This window comes from Canis aureus, chromosome 11 (assembly GCF_053574225.1).
Source record: "Canis aureus isolate CA01 chromosome 11, VMU_Caureus_v.1.0, whole genome shotgun sequence".
NCBI lineage: Eukaryota > Metazoa > Chordata > Mammalia > Carnivora > Canidae > Canis > Canis aureus.
Genome location: NC_135621.1, coordinates 72,097,876 through 72,121,129, shown reverse-complemented (window position 1 = coordinate 72,121,129; position 23,254 = coordinate 72,097,876). Strand labels below are relative to the sequence as shown.

General features: G+C 57.2%; 2 protein-coding genes across 2 annotated transcripts; both read left to right on the top strand.

Moving 5' to 3' along the window:
* The first annotated feature begins 457 nt into the window (after window positions 1–457).
* CD207 (CD207 molecule) lies at window positions 458–3,815 on the top strand. The gene is made up of 5 exons (XM_077915858.1): window positions 458–533; window positions 615–731; window positions 2,024–2,175; window positions 3,137–3,255; window positions 3,677–3,815. The coding sequence occupies exons 1-5, from the start codon at window positions 458–460 to the stop codon at window positions 3,813–3,815; spliced, it is 603 nt and encodes a 200-aa protein (XP_077771984.1).
* A 7,308-nt stretch (window positions 3,816–11,123) lies between these two features.
* On the top strand, window positions 11,124–20,317 carry CLEC4F (C-type lectin domain family 4 member F). Its single transcript, XM_077913229.1, has 7 exons — window positions 11,124–11,253; window positions 11,952–12,068; window positions 12,359–12,466; window positions 14,584–15,702; window positions 18,138–18,289; window positions 19,079–19,197; window positions 19,885–20,317. Exons 1-7 carry the CDS (start codon window positions 11,148–11,150, stop codon window positions 20,033–20,035), a joined length of 1,872 nt encoding a protein of 623 aa, XP_077769355.1. The 5' UTR covers window positions 11,124–11,147; the 3' UTR covers window positions 20,036–20,317.
* Window positions 20,318–23,254: the final 2,937 nt, after the last annotated feature.

Genomic DNA, 23,254 nt, shown 5'->3' with positions numbered 1-23,254 from the left:
CAGGAAAGTATGGCTGGGGCATCTGCCTCTGTCTGGGTCTGTTCTGCTCCCAGGCTGTCAGGTCAGTGGCCACAAAGGCCCCCCGGAGGGATGCGCGGGGCGGGGGGGTCTCCTGGCACCCCAGAGGCCCTCGGCAGGTACTTGCGGGATGGATGCCCGCGTGGGTGATGCTGGGTGATGGGAGTCCTACAGGAGAAACAGGGTAGCCCTGGGACAAGGTGGCTGAAGTGTCGCGTAACAGGCCCCGGAGGAGAGAACCAGCGGCCTCTTCCTGAGAGCCCAGGACGTCGCAGGGGGACGAGCTATGGCTGAGGTCAGGCAAGGGGCGTAAGCCAGAAACGGGAACTTTGGGAAGCCACGACCGCCTCTGTGGGGCCCGCTTCCCATTTCTTCTGGATGAGAGGCCCTCAGGGGGGCAGCCGGGGGAGCCCTTGTGCTCCGGGGGTGAGCGCGCGGGATGAAGGCGGCCGAGAGCGAGGGCCCGGATGCGCACTTCGCAGTGGACAAGCAGAGCATCTCCCTGAGGCCCCGAGGCAAGAGCAGCCTCTGCTCCGGATCTGCCTCCCGCTCTGTCCTGCTGTCAGCGGCCCCGACAAACGCTGCTTCTCCTGCAGAGCCTCCTCCCGACACAGGCCCGTGTCCCGTCCCGAGGAAGCTGTTGGTGGTCCAGGCCGCGGCCGTCGTCCTCCTGCTGGGCCTGAGCGCGTCCGTCCTGCTGCAGGCCGCTCTCTGTGAGTCCTTGGGGTTCACTGTCCCAGCTGGGGCCTTCTCCACAGCCAGCCAGCTCCCTCAACACCCCGACCCTCTCCTGCCTGCTGTCCAGGTGTCCCCCACCTCTGGCTTTTCCATTGGTCTCATGTCTCCTCTTTCCAGGTGCAGTCACAGGGTCCCCTGTCTCCAGTGAGATGAGCTGCTGCTCTCTCCCTCCCGGTTGTGGGGACACCCTGATTGGGATCAGCACCTGCATGTTTGTGCTCAAGGAAATGCTCTTTTGTGCCCAGGAAACATTCACCCATTTCTTCATCTCACGTGTCCGCCCGACCCCAGCTGTGCCCCTTTTATTTGGAGCCTTGTGGGCAGCCGCTGAGAGTGAGTGAACCGTTTCCTGGCCCCATCAAAGGACTTCTGCCTGCATCCTCAGCCTCAGCTGACGAGGTGGAGAATCTCCCAATGAGCTGACCGATGTCACCAGGACACCCTCACGCTCTCTTCTTCCTTCTTCCCATTCCTGCTGAGGTCCTCAGGGGAGACTTCCTGCTCATTCACTGGACGTGTGGCTTCTCTCTCCTCCTTTTCTGCTTTGCCAGTCCCTCATGCTTTCTGCTCCCAGAGCCTGCTCCCTCCTACCAGGTCTCCAGAAAGCAGAGGGAGGGAACATCTGTCTTATCCCTTCAAGGCTTTGGGATGTATTTGGTCTCAGACCTGGAGCCTCTGAGCAGAGTTTCCTCTTGGGTTGTTGTTGGTCTCTCCTATCTGGCACCCAAGCCTGTGACCTAGCAGAGTACGATGGTGGATGGGACACGGGAAGGGAAGAAATGGTTTCCTAATTCCCTTTTTCCATATTCACTGGAGAAGAAGCCACTTCCAGATTGGAAGTCCACATGGCTGGCCCCCATCGTGGCCACAAGGGGCCTGTGGGCAGATGTGGGAAGGGTGCTGCCTTAGCTGACGCCCGGAGGGAGTCTCTGTTCTGCCCCCAAACTGGCCATTTTCCCGTTAAGTTCCTTCCCTGAAGCCAGAAGCTCAGCCACGTGTGATGCCCCGCAGAGAACGGCTTCCCCTCGGGGGAGAGACAGACTCTCCATCAATGTCTCTACCTCTCCCTTATCAGAGCCCAGAGACTCGACCGCTCTCAGCCAGGCCTTCAGCAGGTGAGGCAGGGGCCCTGAGCCCGCACCCCAGGACCCCAGGACCCCAGGACCCCAGGACCCCAGGGTCCCAGGGCCCAGCCCTATTCCCTGCTCCACTTGAGAGCCACCCCCAACACGGATGCCCGTGTTCACGTCTCGCCCTTATTCTCCAGATGACATTCTGCAGATGGTTTCCCAAGGCTGGAAGTACTTCAGGGGGAACTTCTACTACTTTTCTCAAGTCTCAAAGACCTGGTACAGTGCCCAGCAGTTCTGTATGTCCAGGGATTCACAGCTGACCTCAGTGACCTCAGAGAGTGAACAGGTGAGTGCTATTGCAATGGGCTCTGGGAAGGGGGCGCCTTAATAGCTGTATAAGCAGGATCGGCAAGATTAGGGTGCAGTGGCAAAAATCCCCAAGTGTCAGCGACCTAGCAGTGGAGGCTTGCTTCTCAGTTCCACAGCTTGTCCAGCAGAGGCCTGCAAGGGGTTGTTCCCATGTGGTTCCACACGGACCTATGCATCCCGAAAGGGACGTCATCCCAGCGCGTGTCCCCACAATTCCGAAGCAGGGAAAGAGAACGCGGCGAGCCCTATGTCGGCTCTTAAGCTTCCGCCTGCAAACAACAGACGCGTCTGCTCACAGCTCATCGGCCAGAGTGAATGATGCGGTAGTTCCAGCTTCAGGAGGGCGGGGAGGGGCAATCTTCCCACATGCCCAGGAAACAGACGCGTTTGTGAACGGGGCTAATAGCCCCACGCCAGCCAGGAAGTGTCCTGTGTGGCCAGCGGGACACTGAACCAGCCCCTTCATCGGGAGGTGGGCTGGGAGAGCAGCAAAGAGGTGTGCTCTCGAGGCAGCATCTGGAGCCCAGCCCTGCCCATAGCTAGTCCTAGAGCCCCGGGCCGGTGACCTGACTTCTCGAGCTTCGCCTGTTAACCAGCGAGACGCACATGACACGTCCCTGCTTCCGAGGACCGCTGAGTAGGTGCCTACGCGCTCACAGCATTCAGGCGTCGTGATCTGGGCCCTTCTCCCGGGGCCCCTGCTCTGGGGTTCTGCTGAGTCCTTCTCGTGCTCTGGCACCTGTTTCCTGAGAAGAGCCTGAGTCTGTTACTTGTGGGGCCAAAACAAAGCAGAATTTGGAAGGTGGGCTCTGGCTGGGGCTAGGAAGGGACTTGAGAGGGGTCAGTGTGTGGTGTGTGGGGCGGTCCCCGAGGACAGACGCTCCGAGGGGCCGACGTGCCAGCTGAGCGGAGCGGCGCCTCCCCCTCTGCCCCTGCAGGAGTTCCTGTACAGGACGGCAGGTGGACTTTCCTACTGGATCGGCCTGACCAAAGCTGGGAGCGAGGGGGACTGGTCCTGGGTAGATGATACCCCATTTGACAAGGTCCAGAGTGCACAGTAAGCCCTGGGGGCTCCTTCCCAGCCTGGCCTTCCTGGGCGCACAGGTGGGGTGACTCCGGGGCTTGTGGTCCTTCCCTGGCCTCGGGCGGCAGGAGCGCTAAGCTGAGATCCAGCGCACCTGTGCCACTCGTTGCCTGTGGGACTGGGGACGAATCCGTGGCCTCTCTGTGGCCTCCTTGGGAGGCCCCTGCTCTGTCTCGGGCGTCACAGCGTGGGTTTGCATTGGGCCTTGAGAGCAGTGGGCCGGCTTGGGCCTCCCCCGGGGGAGTGACCACACATTTAGAGGTTGACAGCTCACCAGCCCCCTTCCTCTCAGGCATGCGTGCAAAAACGTGATGCTTCCCCCCAGGATCAGAGCTGGGACTGAGGTCCCTCATTTCTTTGTCGGAAACAAAAATTTTTTTTTTTCCTCTAGCAGGTTCTGGATTCCAGGTGAGCCCAACAATGAACACTGTGCTGATATAAAGGTGTCCTCGCTTCAGTCATGGAATGACGTCTCCTGTGACAGCACGCTCTTCTTCATCTGTAAACGGCCCTACAGCCCATCAGAACCATGACGGGCCTGGCCCCAAGCTCACGCGTTCAGCTGCAATGCTTGTCAAACTCGAGAAAACGCCCCTCTTTCTTCCAATCCCAGGGGAACTTTGCACCTTCATCTTTTTGGCTTTGGAATTGTGCACAGAGGCACCCTGGAGGTCACCGGCTGTGGCTGGGAGCTCTCCGGTGGGTGCCATTGAGGCAGCTGGCATAAAGGGCGAGGAGGGCGGAGAGGATTTAGAAGTTCACACTGCCCAGGACGGTGATCAGGGTCTTGGGTTCCAGGTCCCTTCAGAGACGCCGCAGTTTTATCACGTGAAAGTGGCTTCACAACATGCAAACAATGTCTAGGACTTTTCCAGTTGGTCCCACAGAGTTCCCAGCTGCGTGGGGGCCGTGCTGTTCTCAGGGGGAAGAGCTGTGCGCCCGGTGACCACATCCAGGCCCTGTCCCTGTTGCCTCTGCATCCACGTCCCCTGACCTGTGAGCCCCTCTCTGAGCAGGGGCACCTGGTTCAGGTCGGGGGCTGGCTTGGGAGCCGGACCAGTATCCACACTCCTTCTCGCTCCCGCTCACTGGGCAAGCTCTGTGGCCCAGCCCTGTGTTCTGCGCCCCCGGTGCCCCCGTGCCCCTGTGCACCCCAAGCACTCCTCTGCCTCAGCTCCCGACATCCCCTTCACGCAGCATCTCGTCTCCGTCCCGCGGGTGAGGAGGAAGAGGTCCCCTGTCCCCAGAGGGCTCGCCTGGGAGCCGTATCAGAATCCAGCGTGTTGTCCCCGTGAGCGGGTCCCTGGCTGTCCGGGGAAGCGCGGGCAAGGCCACCGGCTCTGCGGGCACGAAGCTCTGGGGGACCCCCAGGATTTGCTGGGAGCTCAAGGCGGACAGGCAGCAGCGAAGTGCCGCACACTATGACGGTGCGTACCGTGGCTTTTACTGAAATAAAGGAGCGCGAGCTCTGCAGTGTCTCGACCCCCTCGGAGGTCTTCCGTCTGCAAAGCTCCCTGGACTGTGTTCGTGGCCTGGCTCTGCTCCAGGGAAGGCCCGGCAGTGTGGCCCTCCTCACAAAGACCCTGCTCCCGGGCTTCGGGTCTACACCCGCTCTGCGGGCCGAGGCGGGGATGCAGGCGGGGCCGTAGCCGCCAGGGCAGGAGCGGAGGGGGCAGGAAGGACGGGGCGTGAGCACAGGGGTGGCTCCGCAGGGCGCCCCCGTCTCCCTAGGGCCTCGGCAAGCCCTCAGCAGGGCCGGGTCAGGACGTTTTTCTTTTACTGGGACCAACGGGCCGTGTCCTGGCTGCTAAGGGGTCAGGCTCAGGGCAGAGGCATTCGGAGGAAGCTTGAAGAAACACGGGCTAAATGGGATTTCTAAGATCCAGCCATGGATAAGGGATGGGCGGCGTGATCGTGTCCACACAGGAACTTTTATGGGCGGTTCCAGAGACCGCTGGCGTCTGAGGGCTCGGGCCTGTCGCCAGGGAGGACGGGCGAGCCGAGGCGGCTGCGGGCGACAAAGAACTCTTGTACGCGTTCACCAAGAACGATCTCGTTCCTACTCGTGATTCCAGGTAGCCAGTCCGGGGAGCACCGAGCCCCCTCCCGGGGTCGGCTCCGCGGCCGGAGCTCGAGCTGATGCGGAAGCCAAACAGCAGCTGCTGCCAGGAAGCTTTCCCGTTGTGTTTCCGACGGCGCGCTGCCCTCTGACGCCTTAGTCCTGAGGCCTGGGCTGCCATGTGAGAAGCACGCGGCCCTACTGCGCCCTCCCCCCAGGTGGCACCTGTCCCCGGGGCTGCTGGCTCAGGAGCTTGCGCCGTAGTGCCCGTCCTTCCCCTAACTAACCGAGAGCCCCCTGTTCTCACCCGACGTCACCCTGCCTCGCTACTGGGCCAGCGACATCCACCCAGCCTTCAGCTTAGTGGCTTCCCCTAACCCACCTGCCCACCCACCCGGGAAACCACCCCAACAGGCCAAGCACATCCCCCTGCAGGAGTCAGGGCCACTGTGTTGTCTTGTCGCCACCGCGCCTGCCTCCTCCTCCCACCTGCGAATCACAACTAAGAGACGACTGTCAGCCTCCCCGTTCGGTGTGAGACGTCATCTGTTTCATCAGCTTCCTCTGTGTAGGGCAGGAGACCCCCCTCGATCCTACGGGCTGAACGCTTGTGTCCCCCCCAAATTCATATGTTGAAATTCTAACCTCCAACATGATGGTATAGCAGGTGGGGCCTGTAGGAGGTAATTAGATGATGGGGGGGCTCACAATGGGATTCAGGCCCTGGTGAGGGCAGACCGGAGAGCTGGCCTCTCCGCCCCGCGGATCCACCCTGGGAAGGCCACAGCCTGCGCACCGGGAGGGGGGCTCTCAGCAAGAGCCTCGTCCCGGCATCCTGAACGGTGAGAAACAGATTCCTTGGGGCTGCCTCTGGGTCCGTGTACTCTCCTTGCAGGTGCTCGAATCGACGGACTGGGACAGAGGAGAGGCGGCGGTTGACCGAGGCTGGTCCCGCTGCCAGCAGGTGAGGAGGACATCCGGCCCGTCTCTGGGAAGAATTCGGATGTTCAAGTACTGCCCAGGGGATGGGGCAGGAATACGGGAGTCCAGCTGCAAGGTCCTGAGTTAGGGAGAAGGGCTGATAGGGCCACCCCAGGCCCCACACAACTGTGGGGTAAGCGGGAGCGATAAGGCCGAGCACACGGGAGTGCATCTCGTGGGACCGGAGTGGTGCAGGGGTAGGGCAGCTGAGCCGCCGCCGGTCCCCCTGAGCTGCAGCCCAGCCCTCCTGGCCCTGGGGTCCTGTGCACGTGGGAGCTGGTGCCCCCCTCGCCCCCGTGTTTTTCCAAACAGAAAGAGCCCGAGTCGGTGAGGATATACTTTTATGGGGAGTCTGTGCCGCGTCCCGTGGCAGCCGGAATAGGGTCGTGTGTTCTTGGCTCACTTCCCCCAGGTACCGGGCACACTGCTCCGGTGAGGCCGCTTCCTGGGTACCTGCCCTTCTCCTGGCGGTGGGGCCTCGCCCTAGAAATCCTGGCATGGGTGGCACTTCGGGGTCTGTCTCGGGTGTGGGTGGGCGTCCTCAGCACCCGGCTCCTGGGCTCACGGACACCATAGTACTCCTAATGAAATTCTAGGAATTTTCCTTTGTCAGATGGAAAGTTGGGAGCCAAGGACAGGTGAGACCTTTGTCACATCCAGCCTGTAGACTTTTTTTCAGATTTATTTATTTATTTATTCATAGAGATGCAGAGAGAGAGAGAGAGAGAGAGGCAGAGACACAGGCAGAAGGAGAAGCAGGCTCCATTCAGGGAGCCCGACGTGGGACTCGATCCCGGGTCTCCAGGATCACGCCCTGGGCTGCCCCAGCCTGTAGACTTCTTGGATCGTGGTGATTTTTCTTCCTGAATCAGTAGGCACGGTCCTGGACACGCCGTCCTGTGGTGTCCTTCCACATGGGAGGAGGGACAAGCAAGTGCCTCTCTCATAAGGGCACTAATCCCGCTTATGAGGGCTCCACCCTCGAAGCCTCATCCCTCCCAAAGGCCCCCCCTCCTAATACCATCGGGTTGGGGGTTAGTGTTTCAACACACAGATGTTATTACTTCAACGCACAGACGTGCAGACCGCGCCATCCCCATGGCAGCGCACGGCAGGAGTGGGGAGTTATGCTCCACTTTCCTGAAGATCAAGTATCTACATGAATTATTTGGAATTTTTTCTGCACGGGAGATATATGTAGTTGTCTGTTTATCCAAATATTTATTTTGTCAGTATGGATTCATGGGGTTTTGTACTTTAGGTTATAGTGCAATACAACCTTATTCATTTTCTTGCTCAAATTGTCCCAGTTTTGGGCAATAGGAGCGCTTCCAGATGGCTCCTGCATGTTTTTTGATGTTCCTTCATCAGTTTTTAATTAATTAATTAATTTATTTTTTCTTCATCAGTTTTTTAAAAAGCATCTCTTGGGGATCCCTGGTTGGCTCAGAGGTTTAGCGCTGCCTTTGGCCCAGGGCCTGATCCTGGAGTCCCGGGATCGAGTCCAACGTTGGGCTCCCTGCATGGAACCTGCTTCTCCCTCTGCCTGTGTCTCTGCCTCTCTCTCTTTCTCTCTCTCTCTACGTCTATCATAAATAAATAAATCTTAAAAAAAATAAAAATAAAATAAAAAGCGTCTCTTTACTTCCAGGTACAACATGATGCTCCAGGTTCATTTTCTGTATTTCTTGCCCTGGTCCTAGAATCAGCTGTTTCTCCAAAAAGCCCCGGTTTCATCTTTCTTTCTTTCTTTCTTTCTTTCTTTCTTTCTTTCTTTCTTTCTTTCTTTCTTTCTTTCTTTCCTTTCTTTCTTTCTTTCTTTCTTTCTTTCTTTCTTTCTTTCTTTCTTCTTTCTTTCTTTCTTTCTTTCTTTCTTTCTTTCTTTCTTTCTTTCTTTCTTTCTTTCTTTCTTTCTCTTTCTTTTTCTTCTTTATTTTTTGTGCATCCTTCCCGGACCTGTGACCAGTTTTTTTATAATGATATTAGAAACCAAGGTCTGAGCACTATGTGTGGCCACTGCAGCTGGGGTGTTGTTGCTTCCTCTTGGCTGGGGGAGCTAGGTAAGCTAGGTATGTGGATACCTGATGTTTTAATTTTATTTATTTATTTATTTATTTATTTATTTATTTAAATTTTATTTATTTATTCATGAGAGACCCAGAGAGAGAGGCAGAGACACAGGCAGAGGGAGAAGCAGGCTCCATGCAGGGAGCCCGACGTGGGACTCGATCCCAGGACCCCGGGGTCATGCCCTGGGCTGAAGGCAGCACTAACCACTGGAGGACCCCGGGCTGCCCTGATGTTTTTAAAGATCATTACGCCCATCGTGTGGTGACAAGACTTGATGGGGGCAAGACTGGGGGCAGGGGAACAGTTAGGAGACGAACCGGGCGAAAGCGGGTGAGACAGGGCTCTGGGGCTGCGACGGGAGGAACTGTCACTGTTGTTGGACCTGCTGTGGGACGCAGAGTTGGGACCCTTTGTGCAGCTGGCCGCTCACGTCATGCCCCAAAGGTGCCTGTCTCCGGCCCCTCGTGCCCATCGAGTCCAGCGGGAGGGCCGGGACCACCCTCCCCAGAGCCACCTCAGCAGTTCCAGGCCTACAACCTCACAGCTTTGCAGCTTTGGAGGAGCAAAGTCCCTTTTCCGACGGTTCCCACAGAAGTCCAGCATTGGCTCAAGTGCCCCGGCCTGAAGCAAGAATGGGCATCGGGGGGCTGGATTACGCTGATCCAGCCGTGAGCTCCTTCCCGGGGCTGGGGGTTGGGTATGGCTTGGCCTCCCCTCTACTGGACAGACTGAGCAGGAGGGCAGGGTGGTTCTCAAGACGAAGGCCCGGAGAGGGATGCCGGGGAGCTGACCCGAGACCGAGCTCTCAGCTGCTGAGGCCCAGCGTGCAGGCTGCAGGCCTCCCCCTTCCACCCAAACTGCGGGATCTAGCTATGTCCTGGAGGACAGCTGGCCACCCCGTGCCATTAGGGTTGACATGGGTGACTGAGAAGCTTCTGCACCAGGGGTCTGAGCCTCTAGGGGTGTGGCCCTGAGCCCTTCCGTAGGTCAGGAGAAGCCAGTGTGCAAGAGGTGCCAGCGGACGGGTGGCTCTGGTAGTCACGTCTAACATGTCCGGAGAACGGAGCCTCTCGGCAAGGCTGTGGCCACCTCGGGTGTTTGCTGCCGGCAGACGGTGTTCTTGCAGCACAAAGAAGAGCAGAGAGCCTGTGACTGGGAGGAGGACGAGGACAGAGAAGTAGGGCAGGATCGGGAGCCCCACTGGTCACGCATGAGGCCACCACCTCTGTGGGACCGTGTCCTCGCCCGGCCCAGGCTGCCCTTCCAGTTCTGCTTTACAGGCTCCCTCAGTTCTGAGGCCCCGGGAGGAGGCAGTTCCTGGGTGGGCCTGGCCTCTGCCCTTCCCCAGTGTGGGGAAATGGAAACCAAGGCAGGCTCCTGCTTTCCTTCTGCTACCCCAGGGCCTCTTCCCAGAGGCGAAGGGGCTCGCTGGACTTCCTGGGGCGTCCGGCAGGGCTGCTGACTGCTCCAGAAATGGGTGCCTTCACGTTCCTCCTGCGTCCTTTCGTCTCGGGTCAGATTTCAACGGACAGGAGGTAGCAGGCCAATGGGTGCTCACTGTACGCTCACACACACGCACACACACACGCACACACACCACTGCCGTGGCGTCATGGCCCGGGTGTAGGCAACCACCCCCTTCCTGCACAGTCAGCTGTGCACTCAGATGGTTGCTGGCTGAGTTGACGGTGGCATCCACCTGATGCGGGGCTCCAGGGTCATGACCTGAGCCAAGGCAGATGCTCCACCGCTGAGCCCCCAGGCACGCCCCCCCCCACCGGGGAAGTATTGATTCCGTTCATCTGTTTACCCCCTTGGGGGCTGGGGACTCTGGGCTCACATGGCTCCACCAGGACACCTCACTTCCCTGTCTTCTAAGCCCAAGCCCACAAGCAGCACGGACCTCCCCCCCACCGCCCCGAAGCAGGGAAGTTACTCACTGCAAAGTAGCTCGGTGGCTTACCCCTCAGTTTCTTTTTAGTTAGTCCCAAAGTGGATCAACGGAAGGGAGCGTGGATCCAAGCAGCTAGGGGGGCTAAACTGTATCAAGTTGGGGCCTGTTTGCTGGTTTCTGATGTCAGTCACTTCTCTGACATCACCTGTGTGGTCTACGCGTCAAGTCAAATCTCACAATGACTTTTGGAGTTAGCACAGACCCCCTAGGTTAGGAGCCCAAGCCCACGAGATCGCCCCCACTGCAGATGGCACCTGCGGGTGGGGTCTCCAGGCATCCCACACTTCTGCACAGCCAACCGCAAATCTGGGGGCTCCCATGAGCCCCCCTCGGCTTTGAAAATTCACTAGAATGACTCAAAGAACCCAGGAAAACACTATGCTCACTGTTACAGGTGATGATGCTAGGTCCTAGCAAGCCCTTCCTTTGGTCTGCAGATTCCTGCTACGCTGACCTGGCTCCCCCCGACCTGACCTCCTGTTAACTTGAGAGCGTCTGGGGCTGTGGTTAAGAGTCGGGCACGGGTCACACAGACGTCTTTCTGCAGCGCTGAGGAGGACCCCACCGCCTCCCGAGTGGCTGCTGAAGTGTTTGTGCCCCGGGGCTGAGGCTGGCTTCCGGGCTGTGCTGAGCTGATGACGAGGGAGTGGGGCCAGGACCGGGGCTGACCGGCGCCTGGGGACCCGGAAGGACAGGACCCTTCTGCAGAGTCAGCGCGGGGGAGGCCCTAAGTCCGGGGCGTATAAGTCCGGGGTGCCACAGCCTCACTTCCCTGCCCCGGGCGCACCACACAGCCTGCCCATGGGGGGTGCGTGGTGGGGAGCAGCGCCGGAGGCCAAGGGAGAGATGGGTGGTGACAGGGTGCACTTCTGCACAGGCAGCCAGAGGGTGTCCCTGCGCCCCCCAGGTGAGAGAACCAGGGAGTCAGCGCATCCTCATCGGGGCGGCGTGCTTGGCCCCCAGCCCTCTGCATCTCCGCCAGCCCCCGGCAGGCAGGGCTCGGCCCCTCCCCGGCCCAGCGTCCAGAATCATAGGCAGGGGCTGAAGGTGAATCCGGTGGGGGCGGAGAGCCTGGTGCACCCCCAGTCTCTGCGTGAGGCCTCCCCAGACCCTTTCCCTGGGGATCAGCACGGACCCCGTAGGGTAAGGGCTCCATCCCACGAGGTGGCCCCCCGTTCAGGTGGCACCTGCAGGCAAGCCCCACTTCTGCACAGACGACTGCAAACCTGGGGGCTCCCGGGACCCCCCTCAGCCAAAGGGCCGGGAGTCCTGCTCTGGTCACGGTTCGTGGGCAAGCCCAGGCCCGGGGCTCAGAGGTCAGGCCCCTGCTCTGTCCCTCCCGCGTCCCCCCTTCCGTCTTCATTGCAAACTCCCTGCCCTTGCCCTCCTTGCCACCCTGTCCCCGCACCCTCTTCACCCTCCGCACCCTCCTCTGGGTTCTGTGACCTCCACTGCCCTTGTGCTGCCACCACGCCACGTGCTTTACTCCCCATCTCCGCGGTAAGCGTGGCCGGAGTTCTCATCCGCACCAGACAGGCCAGGGCACTGAGCCCGAGGGCTGGCCCTGTGCACCCGCTCTGGGGCGGACGCTGGCTTCTCTCACAGGGCTGGACTCGGCGGCGGGGGCTCCTGTGGCCCCCAGGAAGCTAAGGCTCGCTCAGACCACCGTGGCAGTTATGGCTGTGACTCTTGTCTCCTCGCTGGTGGCTCTCGTTGTTGTGGGTAAGCTCCTAGGTGACCTGAACCCCACTGACTCTCTCTGTCTTCCTGCAAAGGGCCCCCCGTGCGCTAGTCGCATACCCTCTGCATACAGGCTCCCTGGGGCCCCAGGCCTGACCCAGATCTTACCTGGGACTCCGCCAAGGCCCCGTCCAAGGGGAGTCTCCCAAGAGCAGAGAGCCGGGAGTGAAGTCTGAAGGGGCCATCGCCCCGTCTGCAGCCCTGACCCGGGCTGGGGCGGCTTCTTCCGCAGCCCTCGTGCGGGGATGCTGACCCAGCGATGGGTGTCTCAGTCCTGCAGAAGCCAGGATCCCCGCCCGTGCCCTTTCAGCAGTTTCAAGCCTCGACTCCGACTCCGGGAGACAAGGCCGCGGCCGAGCAGCTACCCGCTGGGCCGCACGGTGAGTGCAAGGGCGGTAGGGCCGGGAGGGCGGCGGGAGCCTCTCCCTGGCGCCTCCTTTGTCCCTGCACGGGTTCCAGTTTTCTCACAAGAAGATACAACCTTTTTTTAAAAAACAGCCTTATTAAAAAAAATAAATAAATAAAAAATAAAAAACAGCCTTATTGAGGTGTCCCCGGTACCTAATAAAGTACAGTATTTAATACACTGTGATGAGCTTTGACTCCTGCGTATACGTGAAAGCCTCACGCAGTCAAGGTAAATAGGAGCGTAAAGACTGCTAACTCTGGGAAACGAACTAGGGGTGGTAGAAGGGGAGGAGGGCGGGGGGTGGGAGTGAATGGGTGACGGGCACTGGGGGTTATTCTGTATGTTAGTAAATTGAACACCAATAAAAAATAAATTAACTTTAAAAAAAAAAAAAAGGTAAATAGGAGCATATTCGTCACCCGCCCCGTAGAGTTTACTCGTGCCCTTTGTCCTCCTTCCCTCTCCCCTCCTCTCTTCATCCCCAGCCCACCACCTATCTACCTGCAGTAACAGAGATTAGTAGGCTTTTTCTGGAGTTTTATATAAAAGGGATCCCGTGCTATGTACACTTTTTGGCCCTTTATCAGCATGTAATCTGCAAATATTTTCTCTCAGTTAATGGTTTGTCTTTTCCTTCTCTGAACAAGATTTAAATCTAAATAAAGTCTAATTTATCTTTTTTTTTTTCTTTTATGGATTGTACTATTAGTTCCACACTGGAAACCTATCCCAAGGTCACAAAGACTTTACCTACGTTTCCTCCAGGAAGTTTTAGACTTCTTGGTTTTTACATTTCGGTCTATAATTAAATTTTGAGTTAAGCTTTATATGATGGTGTGAAGCCTAAAGTTAATTTTTATTTCACCTGTGGATATAACAGTTGTTGCAGCGCCATTTGTTGAAAAGATTATCATGAATTACTTTTGTGTCTTTGTTGAAAATCAGTTGTCCATTTATCTGTGAGTCTATTTCTGGATTCTTTATTCTGTTCCACTGATGTATTTGTCTATCTCTACAAGACAGAGTATTTGGATTTATCTTCAAGGGCCACCTGGCCCCACCTGGCCTTACCTCAGCATAGGGGCTGAGACCTCATACGTTTACTTAGGTAGGGCATGAGGAATGGGGCAGGAATCTTCCAGAAAGGGTCCCTGCCTACTTAGGTTCTTCTCTCCATCCCTGAGGGAAGGCTGGAATCAAGAGTCTTAGACCATAAATGTCCATGTTAAGGTCTCAGCTTGTGAGGTGAGCAAAGGGTGCTAGGCGGACCCGCAGCAGCTGCGGTGGGTCTCAGGGGGACAGTCAGGCAGGTGAAAGGAGCTACCAGTTCCCTGAACGACCCTAGTGACCAGGGCTTTCACTCAGGTCTCCATCCTCAAGCGACTGTGTCAGGCCCCTTGCTCTATGTGACACAGGATGTGCCAGCCCTTTAGAAGGCCCTTTCGCTCCAGGGTCTGGGGTCACCTGGAGGGCCTCCACCACAGCCCTGGGTGCGGACTGAGCTCAGTGCTTCCTCTGCAGGGACCTATTTGGTTTACTTTCTGGACTTTGTGATCAGAAAACTCCGTTTGTGGTCTACACGGTCCTCAGGAAGTGACGGTGGTGAATCAAGAGGCCTCGTGCTTGGTGTACGACTATAGGGGAGCACTAAATGTGGGCTTTATTCACACCTGATTTTTTTTTCACAATGGCCTATTTAATGGTGAAATGTCAGTGGAGTTCTACTCCAGTCGCTTTCAATGATGTAATAAATTACCTTCAAGTTCAATTACTATGGCAAAATAACAAGCCTGACCAGCATGACTCTAGTGGGAGCTAGTTTATAGGAGGCAGGTATTTCAATCCTTCCATCCCTCAGTTCATGACAGTTAAGTAAACCTTTATTTATTTTATTTTTTGGCTCAAAATCTCCGGTGGCCATTTCCAGGGTCTGGGTGGCTGCAGTGAGCAGGAGGCTGCTTGAGCACTCAGGGCTGTGCCTTAGACGTTTCCCTTAGAAAATGTAACAACACTATAGTTGGCCCATATAACGAATGCTTACCCGTGTAATAGGCCTCTGTGGCTGCCTTCTCCGTTTCCTCCCTCCAGATCCCCACTGCTCTGACGGGCTGGCAGAGTTGCAAGAGACTATCCAGATGTTTAAAAGCCATGTGGAGAATTCCAACACCTGGAGCACGGAGATCTGGATGTTGACTTGCAGAGTGGACAATGTCAGTTCTCAGATCCAGGTGCTCAGTGGGCATCTGGAAGATGCCAGCGCTGACATCCAGATGGTAAAAGGCATTCTACAGGATGCCAATACCTTGAGTTTCCAGACCCAGATGTTGAGGAGTTCAATGGAGGGGGCCAGTGCGGAGATCCAGAAGCTAAAAGGAGATCTGGAAAATGCAAATGCTTTAAATTCCCAGACCCATAGTTTCTTAAAAAACAGTTTAGAAAATGCCAGCATTGGTCTCCACATGCTGAGTGGAGGCTTAGGAAATGCCAACACTGAAATTGCAATATTGAAGGCAGGGCTGAAAATGGCAAATGCCCAGGCCCAGTGGGCAAACAGTAGTTTAAAGGATGCTAATGCTCAGATCCATGTTTTGAGAGGCCAACTTGCTAGTGTTGATGATTTAAGGGCTGAAAACCGGGTTTTAAGAAGTAGTTTGGAAGGAGCCAATGCTGAGATCCAGAGGGTCAAGGGAAGCGTGCAAAATGCCAATGCTTTAAACTCCCAGACCCAGACTTTTCTAAGAGGCAGTTTAGACAACACCAGCTTGGAGATTCAGTTATTAAGAGGTCATTTCAAAAGGAATGGGGATGAGATTCTCTTGTTAAAAAGAGATTTGGAAACAGTCACTGCCCAGACCCAGGTAACAAGCAACCATCTGGAGCGGACAGATGCTCAGATCCAATTATTAAAAACAGAGCTTGAAAATGCCAATGCCTTAGATCCCAAGATTCAGGTGTTAAGCAGTTATCTGAAAAATGCCAGCAGTGAGATACAGACCCTAAAACAAAGAGTGGAAGCTGCTGCATCGTTAGTTTCCAAGACCCAGATGTTAGAGAGCAATCTGCAGAAGGCCAATGCCGAGAACCAGCAGTTAAAGTGGGATTTAGAGAACACCAAAACGCTAATTAAGAAAATCCAGGAGAAGCAGAACGGCCTGGAGACAATCCGTGAGGCCTTTGGTTCCCAGGAGCAGCTACAGAGGACCCAAAGTAAGTGGGATGGGAGAGCATGGCCGGGGAGGTGGCCTCTGGGTGGGCACAGTCTTCTGTCCCTTCAGCCTTTCACTTACTTCATGCATCCCCCCCGGGAAGGAGGGTGGGTTTTGGAGAAGGGCTGAAGTCGCCCGAATAGGCTCAGCGTGCCTAGGCAGTGGTGGAAGTGGCATAAGGCAGTCACCCCTGCTCTCAAATGGCTTGTCATTTAGCCAGAGTGACAAAACAGCACTCGAGAAACAAATGATGTGTGGGAGGCATGCAGGGAGGCGTAAGACATGTTCTATAAGGGGCAGGTCTAAGAACTCGGGGCGGGGCGGGGGGGGGAAGCAAAAAGAAGGGAGAGAAAGGACCTTCCGAGGTAGACGTCCTCTGACAGAGAAAAGGGATCTTTGGAGTGGGGGAGAAAGGTTTTGGGGGAGGCAGGATCAAAAGATGCTTTGTGGAGAAGAACTGAGTCCTGAAGGACTAGTAGGTGTTTGCCAAACAAGTAGGGTAAGAGGGTGGCAGGTACACAGGCATGAAGATATGAAACCATGAGGTTCAGGAAACTTCCAGCTGTTCAGTGTGACTGGACTGTGGCCAAGAGGGCAGGTGATGATGAGGTGCAGGCTGAGAGGATAGCAGGCAGGGGCCAGAATGGTGGCTTTCAAACTGTTTTGAATAGAAACCCACAACTCATTTATATTGTGACCCGATATGATTACGTGTCTCACACACACGCACACACACATTTCAAAAGCCAAAGTTTTTACCACTCTGATATTTTATAATCTATTCTTTAATAAAAAACACCACACCTTGATACTTCCCATGAATGGGTTCATGATTGTATTTTGAAAATCACTATGCTAGAAAGCTAGGTAGACTTGGAGAGACACCAGATGGATGTGGAAGGCCTCTGAGTTTGGGTTTTATCCTTTAGGAGATGAGGGTCTATTGGAGGGCTTCAAGAAGGCTGACCAGATGGGTCTCCATACTGAGAGGGGAGAAAAGAAGGGAGAACAGTGAGATTTGGACATGCGGAGCCTGAGGTGCTTTGGGGATATTCAAGTGGCCATCATCTGGAGGCTGTTTGGGGTGTAGGGGATGGGCGCTGGCTACAGACACAGCTGGGGGAGCCCTGGGTTCATTGGTTCTGGTTGTGGCAGTGGGAGTGGGGGGTTGTGCAGGAGACATATTGCTTTATGGGAAGAAAGCTGAGGGCAGAAACAGGAAGTCAACCTTCAGGTGGCAAGAAGGGAAAGCGGTGTTTTTTGAGGACACTATCCAGGTAGGCAGTCTTAGAGGCAGAAGGAGAACCAGGGGGTGTGCAGTTGGGGAGGCTATGGAAGGAGAGAATTTTGAGAAGGAGGTGGCTAGTGCTGGTGAATGAGCTCACGTAAAATAACCCATATGCGCCCACTAACTCTGGGCAATTAATAAGTCATTGGGAATGAAGTTCCTGTGGGGAGTAGGGTGGGCCCTGGGGGCAGAGCACCCTCAGCAGGGTGTGAATGAGAGGAGCGTGATGAGGCTGAGGTGGGGCATGGCATGGCAGAGGGAGGGATTAAAATACACATATCATTGTTATTTACATCGTAAAAACTCCATATTAACAATAGACAATGTGCAGAGATTGAAAAAGAAAATGATGAGAAAATAACCACTTGTATATCCATGAACATTTCTACATTTTTAAGAAGACTTCTTTATTTGAGAGAGAGAGAGGGAGCAGGGGTGGGGCAGAGGGACAGGGAGAGACTGAGCACAGGGCCCGAGGTGGGGCTCGATCTCATGCTCCTGAGATCAGAGCTGAAACCAGGAGTTGGAGGCTCAACCAACTGAGCCACCAGGTGCCCGTCTACACTTCCTGCATGAGTCCACCTCTGAAATGAGTAATACATTATATGTCAATTAAGTGAGTTTAAATAAAAAATGTTTTAAACAGGGTATTGTAGTGGGGAGGGAGGGACGAGCTGAGAGTGATAGAGGCTTGTGCTCACGGGATGAGCTTTCAGAGCTTGAAATTGGGGGGTCAGATAGAGCAGGCCGGAGTCGGTGCTGGTGTGGGCAGCTGCGGGGGATGGAGTTGAGTGAAGGGAGTGGGGGTGCAGCGGGAGGGCGGTGCCGCCTCTTAGATAAGGGAGAGGAGGGGAGGTGCAGGGGTGAGGGTGCAGCAGGGGGGGTACTGCCTCTTAGGGAGGGGCAAGGAGGGGGTGTGAGGTGCAGGGGGCTGCGCAGTGATGGCAGCGAGGCCATCGGGGCACCCCGGGGTGCAGCCCGGTGTCTGGCTGGGGACGGAGGTACTGGGCTGGGGCTGGGGGTGCAGCCTCCCCGCGGCACCTCTGAGGCCCTGGGCCTAAGCACCGTGCCGGCGCCTGTCCGGGGAGAGGTGGCGGAGCTCCTGGCTTCCCCGACCGACCGACCGACTGGCGTCATGTCCGCTCCAGATCAGCTTCTTCACCTGATCCTGCAAGGCTGGGAGGCCCATGGCGCCAGCTTGTACTACTTCTCTCACGTCAAGAAGTCCTGGCACGAGGCAGAGCGCTTCTGTGTGTCGCAGGGAGCCCACCTGGCCTCAGTGACGTCAGAGGAGGAGCAGGTCAGCATGCAGCTTCGGGGTGCGGCAGGCAGGTGGGGGGGGGCTTTGGGGCTTGGCTTTCCTCCCCTCCTGGTGGGTGGGGCAAGGCCTGCGTGCCTCACTTCACTCAGGGGACTCCCGGTGACTCAGGTCCCAGGGGCATCTTGCTCTAGAGGTACAAGGACTGACAGCCGACCTTGCTGTCCTCGAGAATGAGGGAGGCACCCAGAGGCCCGTAGGTGCCCACAGGGAGGGAGGGCACTGGGGACTGTCCTTGGTGTGTTGGGAGCATCCTTCCCTCCCTTCCCCCCTCTCCCTTTAGCTTCTGCTCGGGTGTCAGTCCTGATGTGATATCCGTTAAGGCAGTGGCCGTGGAAGGCCCAGGAGCAGGGGACCCAGCCCCTTGGGACAGCCAGACACAGAGTTTGAGGACCAGCAAAGGCAGCGTAGCTGTGGGCCCCGGGGCCCTCTGCCGACGGCCCTGCCAGAGTTCTCTAGGCCCTAAGCTGTTTGGTCCATCTCTGGAGCTGCCCCCGCTGTGGTTCTCCGGAGACCCTCCTCGTACGTCTGTCGAAGGACATGCGATGTTTTTTCAAATAAAGTGCTTCTGGGCCGCGGCCGGGTCAGTGCTGTCCAGTGAAGCCGTCCTCAGGGCCCCGTGGGGAGGCTGGGCCTGGCTGAGGGGACGGACCCCAGGGCCTGCAGGGTGGCGGGCCTCACGCTGCGCCAGGGAGGGGACAGCGAGCTCCCCTCCACGGGGCTGGGGATCGGCTCCTGGCCCGTGTCTCACGGCCTCGCCCTTTATCACAGGCCTTTCTGACGCGGTTCACAAGCACGTCCCACCACTGGATCGGCCTCACGGACGGGGGCCACGAGGGCGTCTGGCGCTGGGCAGACGGGACACCGTTCAGTGCTGGCCGGAGCCGGGCGTGAGTCTGGCAGCGACCCAGGACTCGGGCCCGGCCGTCTACACGCCGCTGCGCTGTGCTGGGGGCACACCGTGGGTCCGCGCGGGCGGCCGTGCGTGTGCGGCGGCGTGATCGTGGTCCTCGCGTGGACGCCTCCACGGAGGGGCCTCAGGGCGGGATGAGCCTGGGGCCGGCAGGCAGCCTATCAGCGGGTCTTCCTGTGTTTTCATTGCTGTTTTGTTGTTTGCCTGTCCTTTTTTTTTTTTTAAGATTTTATTTATTCACTTGAGGGAGATACAGAGAGTGAGCACGAGCGGGGAGGGGGCGGAGGCGGAGGGCGAAGCAGACCCTCCGCTGAGCAGGAGCCCGATGTGGGACTCGATCCCGGGACCCTGAGATCATGACCTGAGCCGAAGGCGGACGCTTCGCTGCCCTGAGCCCCCGGCCCCCTGCTCTTTCCCTCCTAAGCCCTTCGAAGGCCCTGCCTCGGGGTGGGGGGTGACTCAGCTTCAGACACCCTCCCATCCCTTGATCCCCGGTAACCACAGACCACCTCGGCGGGGCCACCCTTGGGCTCCCTTGGCCCGGCTGCATCCCCACCCAGGGCTTCCACGAGACGAGGGACCCGTATCACCCCGGCTCCTTATGCTATGGTCGGGGAAAGGGGCCCTTTCTTCGTCTGGCCGAGCCAAGCCCTCTTACTTCCAGGTTTTGGGGCAGCCATCAGCCAGACAACTGGCAGCACGAGGACGGCCGGACGGAGGACTGCGTCCACATGCAGCACAAGTGGAACGACATGCTCTGCGACACCCCCTATCACTGGGTGTGCAAGAAGCCCACCGGCCAACGCGTGGCCTGAGACGGGCCAGGAGGGAGAGCCGCGGCCACTGCCAGCCCTGGGCGCCAACCCCCCCCATGCCCTGTGGAGACCGCTGCGCCCAGCCCGCTCCCCGGGGCTCCCCGTTCGGCCCTCTGTGTCCCCTGCTCGCCCTTTCATTTAGCCCTGCACACCCGCTAACGTCGCGTGACCTGGGGGGCCCCAGGGCTCCTCCAGGCCAAGGGCTTGCTGTGCCCCCGCGTCCCCCTCAGCTGCCAGCGTGGGCCTGAGACGGCGGCTCCCCAATAAACACTGAGTAGTGCACGAGGGCTCCGGCTCGTCTGGCGAGGGCCGCCGCACCCTCTCCCCTCAGGCGCGCTTCTCCTCCCTCGATGTCCCTCCTGAGCGTGAACCGGGTTTCTGGGTCTGGCTGCCCAGGGAAGAGCCGCGGAGGCTCCCTGGCTGCAGGGGTGAGGGCATCCCGGGTACCCGATAAGGCCCTGGAGCCACTCCGCGCAGCTTCGTCCTGTGGTAGCCCCCCTCATTTCCCGGCTGCAAACCTCGGGTGCTCTCTCTCTCTGGCTTTGGCGTCTTCTTGGGGCCCCTCCCCCTTCCAGGGACTGGAGTGTAGGATGAGAATCCCCGGAGCCCCACAGACTCACAGCCTAGGAGCCCAGGGCAGGCTTCTGGGGCCCCCGGCCTGCATGACTCCCTCCCCTCCGTGCTCCTCCCCAAACCCTGGCAGCTCCGGATCCTGGGGAGCTCAGCCCGCGTGGCGGCTCCTCCTGCACTGGGATATGGAAAGGGCCTCCACGAAGAATCCCAGGCAGCTGGAGGCTCAAGCTGTCTGCTTCCCCACTCGGGAACTCGGATTTCAGTTGTTCGATGTCTGAAAGCAATTGTTTCATCAAAGGTTTCATGAATTTTGTCCAGTGTTCCCATTGCTGACGGCAAAAGGACTAGTCCCGTTGCTCCACCGGGACCAGAAGTGGCCACCGGTCCTACCTGCTGTGGTACCTGTGGCTGAACAGGACTTTAACTCGTTTGTTTCCCTTTTGGCTCTTCTTTGGCATTTTATTTTATGGCTTCTTAGCTTTTCTTCAGTCTTAGAAACTCCTCCCCTACCGCAGGACTGAGATAACATTTCGCTGTATTCTAGTACGTTTACAGTTTTGTTTTTTTCTTAGACTTACATATGTTACTGGATCTGATTTCCTGAATCTCCTTGGTATTTTTTAGCTGTGGCAATGTAGGTATTTACGGATAGGCTTATTGTTTTCTTTTTATGTATTTCTATTCTTTGTCTTAGGGTTTTCCTTTTTTTTTTTTTTAAGATTTTATTTATTCATTCACGAGAGGCACAGAGAGAGAGAGAGAGGCAGAGACAGAAGCAGGCTCCCTGCAGGGAGCCCGACGTGGGACTCGATCCCGGGTCTCCAGGCTCACGCCCTAGGTGGAAGGTGGTGCTAAACCACTGAACCACCCGGGCTGCTCTCATGTCGTATTTCTAATAGCTTTTAACTTATGTATTTCCGTGTTACTTTAACGTCTAAAGCTTCATAACCATGAAGCCTCCTTGAAGATTTTTACTTTTTACCAATATCCATGCAATCCAGGATCATTTCCTATGCCTCTCCCATGGCCCAGGCACTTTTCCAGGTTTTCAAGATTTGAAAGTGAAGGAAACAGGGGCGCCTGGGTGGCTCAGGAGGTGGGGCGTCCGTCTCTTGCTTTCAGCTCAGGTCGCGATCTCAGCATCGTGAGACTGAGCTCCACGCTGGGCTCTGTGCTCGGCAGCGAGTCTGCTTGAGATTCTCTCCTCTGCCCTCTGACCAACCCCACTCTCTCTCTCTCTAATAAAAATAATAAGATCTTAAAAAATAAACCCTCCCAAAGTGAACAACAGATAAAAGCCCCTCCCCGCTCCAAGCCAGCACTCCAGTAGGGAGGACAGGTGGTTGGGACACCCAGTCCCTGCTCACAGCCCCAGGAAGGGTCCCCTGGGGCCTGAAGCCTGGCAGTGGCTCCACCCCGGAGTAGCGGCCAGCTGCTTGCTATCCGTCTAACCAAACTGGTCTGTGGCCTGGAGCTAATGGAACAGGGACCGGTAAACATCCTCACACTCCGGGGTCAATTCTCACGTCCGGGCTGGCCCGTTCTCTCTGCAGAGAAGGTACTGAAAGCTGCAGGTTCCGCAAGAGAGAGCCAGAAAGGCAGGGCGATGGAGTTCTCTGCAGACTGAGCGGAGCCATCTGGGGAGACAGACTGAAGTGCTCCGCTGTCCTGGGGGAAGCGGTCAGCTCGTCGTCCTGGAGTCCCTGCCCCACCCCGCCTCTGCTGTGGGGACGCTGTAGAGCCGCCACCGCGGGTGACCGGGGATCACACTGGTGAGAGACCTAGGCCGTGACAGTTGGCGCCACGTGGGGCGTGCGCTTGGCGCCCGGATGCCCACAACCTTTCCTCCCAGCGCCGTGCTTTCCAGCGCTTGGCGTGCGAGGACCCGGCCCGGTGGAGGCGGAGTCTGCGCGGGGTGGTTGGGGGAAAGCCCAACTCCGGCACACGGAGAAGGCACAGACCCTCTGGCTGTCATGCGACGACCTTCCAGACTCGGTTTTCTAGGCCCAGGGGACGATTTCTCAGTCAGGGGAAGGCACATTGTGGAAGCAGATGCCACAGCCTTTTGGGGATCACTACCTGTGCTGTAGTCAGCGACTCTGAGCGTCCTCCGCCAGCTGATGCCCCCGAAACTCTGCAGGTCTTACAGCCCAGATTTGCGCCTGGGCCTCCTGACCTGCCTACGCCTCACCTACCGGAAAGAGCCTCTCCCTTTGTGTTGCTCTCACATTTAAGGACCAGTTATAAGTGACTCTACCTCCATCTGCCGCTACCAATTCCTACAGCTCAAAGCCAACCAAGACCAGGGACCCCAGTACCAGCATAGCCCCAGGCCCCAGTGAGAGTTACGGGAGAGTGAGGGGGCCTGGGCTGCTCTCAGGAGGGGTGGCTTAGGAGAGCAGAGGGTCTGCTGGCTGGGCCCCAAGAAGGCTTTGCCCTGCGGGACAGGCCCGGTGCAGCAGGGGGGCCACCACACAGCTGTGCCTCAGTGCCCCTCCCCTCCCCAACGCAGCCTGGAGCCTACTTCCCCTCGAATCTCCTCAAAGCCCTGCTTCTGTTGCAATCTTATCCTTCTTAGACCTGACAAGCATTTCTTGCTGCAGCTGGTCCCAGGACTGGGATTCCAGGCCCTCTTCAAGGGGGCCC

Bases quoted from the DNA above. Each gene is read 5' to 3' on its own strand.
- CD207 (XM_077915858.1), top strand. From the start codon at position 458: ATGAAGGCGGCCGAGAGCGAGGGCCCGGATGCGCACTTCGCAGTGGAC. The intron at 732-2,023 runs GTGAGTCCTTGG...CTTATTCTCCAG, and splicing joins CCTGCTGCAGGCCGCTCTCT to ATGACATTCTGCAGATGGTT. The intron at 2,176-3,136 runs GTGAGTGCTATT...CTGCCCCTGCAG, and splicing joins TGACCTCAGAGAGTGAACAG to GAGTTCCTGTACAGGACGGC.
- CLEC4F (XM_077913229.1), top strand. From the start codon at position 11,148: ATGGGGGGTGCGTGGTGGGGAGCAGCGCCGGAGGCCAAGGGAGAGATG. The intron at 11,254-11,951 runs GTGAGAGAACCA...CTTCTCTCACAG, and splicing joins GGTGTCCCTGCGCCCCCCAG to GGCTGGACTCGGCGGCGGGG. The intron at 19,198-19,884 runs GTGAGTCTGGCA...TCTTACTTCCAG, and splicing joins AGTGCTGGCCGGAGCCGGGC to GTTTTGGGGCAGCCATCAGC.